This window comes from Nannospalax galili, unplaced genomic scaffold (assembly GCF_000622305.1).
Source record: "Nannospalax galili isolate Female #2095 unplaced genomic scaffold, S.galili_v1.0 scaffold1076, whole genome shotgun sequence".
Taxonomy (NCBI): domain Eukaryota; kingdom Metazoa; phylum Chordata; class Mammalia; order Rodentia; family Spalacidae; genus Nannospalax; species Nannospalax galili.
In genome coordinates, this window is record NW_008338348.1 from 182574 (window position 1) to 186450 (window position 3877).

The 3877-nt window shown below is 52.9% G+C and overlaps 1 protein-coding gene across 1 annotated transcript; it reads right to left on the minus strand.

Moving 5' to 3' along the window:
- Positions 1–1772: 1772 nt before the first annotated feature.
- Drd5 (dopamine receptor D5) lies at positions 1773–3469 on the minus strand. The gene has a single exon (XM_008833111.1). The coding sequence runs from the start codon at positions 3467–3469 to the stop codon at positions 2054–2056; it is 1416 nt and encodes a 471-aa protein (XP_008831333.1). The 3' UTR covers positions 1773–2053.
- Positions 3470–3877: the final 408 nt, after the last annotated feature.

Genomic DNA, 3877 nt, shown 5'->3' on the forward strand with positions numbered 1-3877 from the left:
GTGGTCTGCTGCCTTACACACAGCACAATCCACAGTCCTCACATAACTTGCTTCCCATAACACATTCTTTAAACTGGGATGCCCTACCCAATTTAACTATCAGAACCAGTTATTTAGAATGAAATAGTTGTCTTTTAGGGACATCAAAATTAGTTTCAAGTTTCTCCAACTGTGTTCCTGAGAGCAAGGACTCCAGAGAAACAGATGGAAATTCTACCCTAGAAGGATGTGCAAGGTCAAAGACACAGAAAAGATGCAGGATTCTCCTTTCTGTGGGGTTCATAGTATTCAGAAAAAGTTCTACAGAATCCTAGAGGGGAAACAGGCATGGAACCCAAGTTTACTGTGTTTGCTCCCCGGACTTTACCCATGAGCCTCGCAGGATGAAGAACAGTCTGGTAATTAGTGATCAAGTTCACAAATACAGACGGTAATGAGGCCCAGAGAAGCTCACGTAGCCACCTCCTGTATCCTAGCACATTGTACCTTCCATAGCCCCTGACCTTCCCCTGATGGCCTGCTTAGAAAGGTTTACAATAAGTTAAAAAGCTGAGCACAGGCCTCAGATTCCAGTATGAGTTTGACAAAAATCGTATATGGGAATTAATGTAACAGAATAAGATTTGCTTCCAGCCACACTGCTCTGGAAATCATTATTCATTCAGCAAACATTTATTAAGCATGATATGCCAGGCACACTGCACACTTTACAGGAAACAAAACGTTGCTGTTCAGAGGACAAACAATACAATTATCCTCAAGGACACCAAAACTGATTGAACTGCCCTTGATACGATGTCTTCAGAGCAGGGGCTTGTAAAAAAAAAAAAAAATTACATATTCCTGTTTCATTTGCTCTCGTTACATTTTTACATTTGGATTTCATGGAGTTAAACACACTTCACTGCGCTCATTGCAGAGAGGAGAAACAAAAAGACCAGACAGTCATGCACTTCCACATAGCACCTCAACCTATAGACTTTCTAAGGTCTAGTTCATCCAGATGTCACCTCTGGCTTTCTGTGTTCGGTTAAAGTCCATTCCCTTGTTTGTTACTGTCTGCAAATAAAAACGTCTGCTTAAAAGTGGGATTCAGCTTTTAAAGCACATCGACTCACATTTTAGAGCCCCAAGAAAGCATGGTCTGCCAGAGCCACATAGTTTTAAAACACACTCCAGATGCGAGGTCGCAGAAGACAGAACTGTTGTTCTAGGTCATCTTTTCAATAAACTGAGCATGCCTGTCTGGCAACCAGGACCACTGTCTCGTGAGTCTAGAAAGTTTCAAGTGACAGAACAAACTATTAGCATGTCAAGATTCAAAAGTCCCTGTCTAAAGCTGTTCTGATCAAATTGGCTTTCAACACACCCTGGAGGTATGTCTGACTAATAAAAAGAGAGCTGAGAACTCCGCACCTCTTCACGACCCTTTGTCCTGCGTGCTCTAAGGTGAACTGTCTGCACAAAAAACAAACGTGTGCTCCAAACCCCAACTGCTTTTTAAATATCATGCTTGTGGTTTCTCCCAGAGCAACTCTGACAACCAGCTGGCAGAGTAAAGGTCACCACCACCATCACCCCAAGCACATGTACCCCAACAAGTCAGGAAGAAATCCTGACTCAGGAAAGAGCCCCCCAACCTTCACTAAGCACATACTTCTAGAACATAGGGCCACAGACCCAAGCCCCTGGAAAGCCACATCTAGCCACTGCTGCCCACCCAGACCCTGAACCTGTCATTTACAAAGCAACACAAACACAAATAAGCTTCTATTAGAAAAGGGAAGTCAAGAGTATATTCTTAAAGGACCAGACTCCAGTTTCTCTTCCCTAGTGGGGGTACTGGTCTGTGTCCAGAATATGTGTTCATTCCAACTGCCTTGGCTATTTTTTTCAACTAAGCATCACTTTGTTTCTACGCAGCTGGACTATGCACAGAGATACAGGCAGGCTGGAGTGTGCTTGGAGTGTGTGTATTTGCACATGTGCACACGTGCATGTGTGCATGTGTGGTTGCAGTTATATATACCCATGAGGGCATTTCTTATGCAGTTTAATGGAATCTATTTGGGGTGATTTTGCCCAGGGAAATCTCCCCCTCACAATCCAGCTCCCACCCAGACTCAGCAGCTGGGTCATCATCTGGGGTCGTTGGAGAGATCTGAGACATGTGATCAAAAGGTCCCTCCTCTTCATCCTCATCGTTGGCCACCTCTCTGTCTCCACGGGACACTGCATTGGGGATCACGTGGACATAGGCAGCTGCAATCTCCTTGTGGAAGACCACATCTTGGTTGTAGGAGACAAGTTTGTTACTGATGTTCACAGCCTGCACTGGAGTCTGGGAGCATACGTGGCTGCACCCCAGCAGCTGGGCAAACACCTTCCGGAAATCAGCATTGAAGGCATAGATGATGGGGTTGAGCGAGGAGTTGGCCCAGCCAAACCAGACGAAGATGTCAAAGGTGGTCTCACTGATGCAGGGAAAGCCAGCCCTTGGGTCCTGGTCATCACCGTCTTCGCAGAAAGGAACCATGCAGTTCAGGATGAAGAAGGGCAGCCAGCAGCACACAAAGACCCCCATGATCATCGACAGGGTCTTGAAGACCTTGGTCTCCTTCCTGATGGATGCTCTGGCGTCTGTCTCGCAGGCCCCGTGGCTCCTGCAGCTCTGTGCATGCTCAGCTGCCCTCTCCAGGGAGGAAATTCTGCGGATCTGCACCTGCGCTATGCGATAGATGCGCGTGTAGGTCACGATCATGATGGCCACCGGAATGTAGAAGCTGATGAGCGACGAGGAGATAGCATAAGTTCGGTTCAGGCTGGAGTCGCAGTTCTCCGCCTGCCCAGTGTTCTCCCGGTCTTCCTCCCAGGGCGTCTCGTTGGACTGCAGACCTGCCCCACCCCAAGAGCCTGCCTGGTCCCTGTGCCAGTTAAGCTGGACCGGGATGAAGGAGATGAGGATGGACAGGGTCCAGGCCAGGCCCACCATAACTAGTGCCACGCGCTGGGTCATCTTGCGCTCATAGCGGAAGGGCCTGGAGATGGCCCAGTAGCGGTCCACGCTGATGATGCACAGGTTCAGGATGGACGCCGTGGAGCACATGATGTCGAAAGCCACCCAGACGTCGCAAAAAGCCCCAAAGGGCCAGTACCCGGCCACTTCGGCGACCGCCTTCCAGGGCATGACCAGCAGCGCCACGAAGAGGTCAGAGACGGCCAGGGAAACGATGAAGACATTGGTCATCTTGGCGCGCAGGTGGCGGCTGCGAACGATGGCTGCGCACACCAGCACATTGCCCAGCAGGGTCCAGAGGATGAGGAGAGTCAGCAGGCCGGCGGTGACCACCTGCGCGGGTCCCAGCCGCGCCGCTCCCGCCGAGCCCCCTGGGGTAGCCCGCTGTGCCAGCTGCCGCTGCGGCCCCAGCCGTGCCGGGTGTGCAGTGCCATTGCACCCCGGCGGCAGCATATCGTGCTGGGTGGCACCGGCCGGCCGTGCGGGGTCCCAACTTCAGCCCTGCGCCCCCCCGAAGGTCCCATTGGGCACCCAGAGGCGCTCTGGGCCACGTAGCCGAGGGGCGCTCACCGTGCGCTGCGTCGGACCGGGAGCCGCGGCCCCTTCCAGAGCCGCTGGTCCGGGCGATGCGGCTGGAAGCGGCCGGTGCCCACGGGCGGCTGGGGCTGTGATCCGCGTCGGGCGGCGGTGGCGCTGCGTCTGGTTTCCAGCGGGAGAAAGGAGAGCGAGCAGCCGCCAAGGGGGCGGGGGCCGGAGCCGCGGGGGCCCAGCGATGCTGTCCCTTCGTCGCAGCTGCGGGTCCGGCGGCCGCTGGGGTCCTGCGCCCCCGCGCTCCCCGCTGCACCGCGCACACTCCCTCCC

Excerpts from the sequence above, each read along its gene's own strand:
- Drd5 (XM_008833111.1), bottom strand. The coding sequence starts at position 3,469 with ATGCTGCCGCCGGGGTGCAATGGCACTGCACACCCGGCACGGCTGGGG.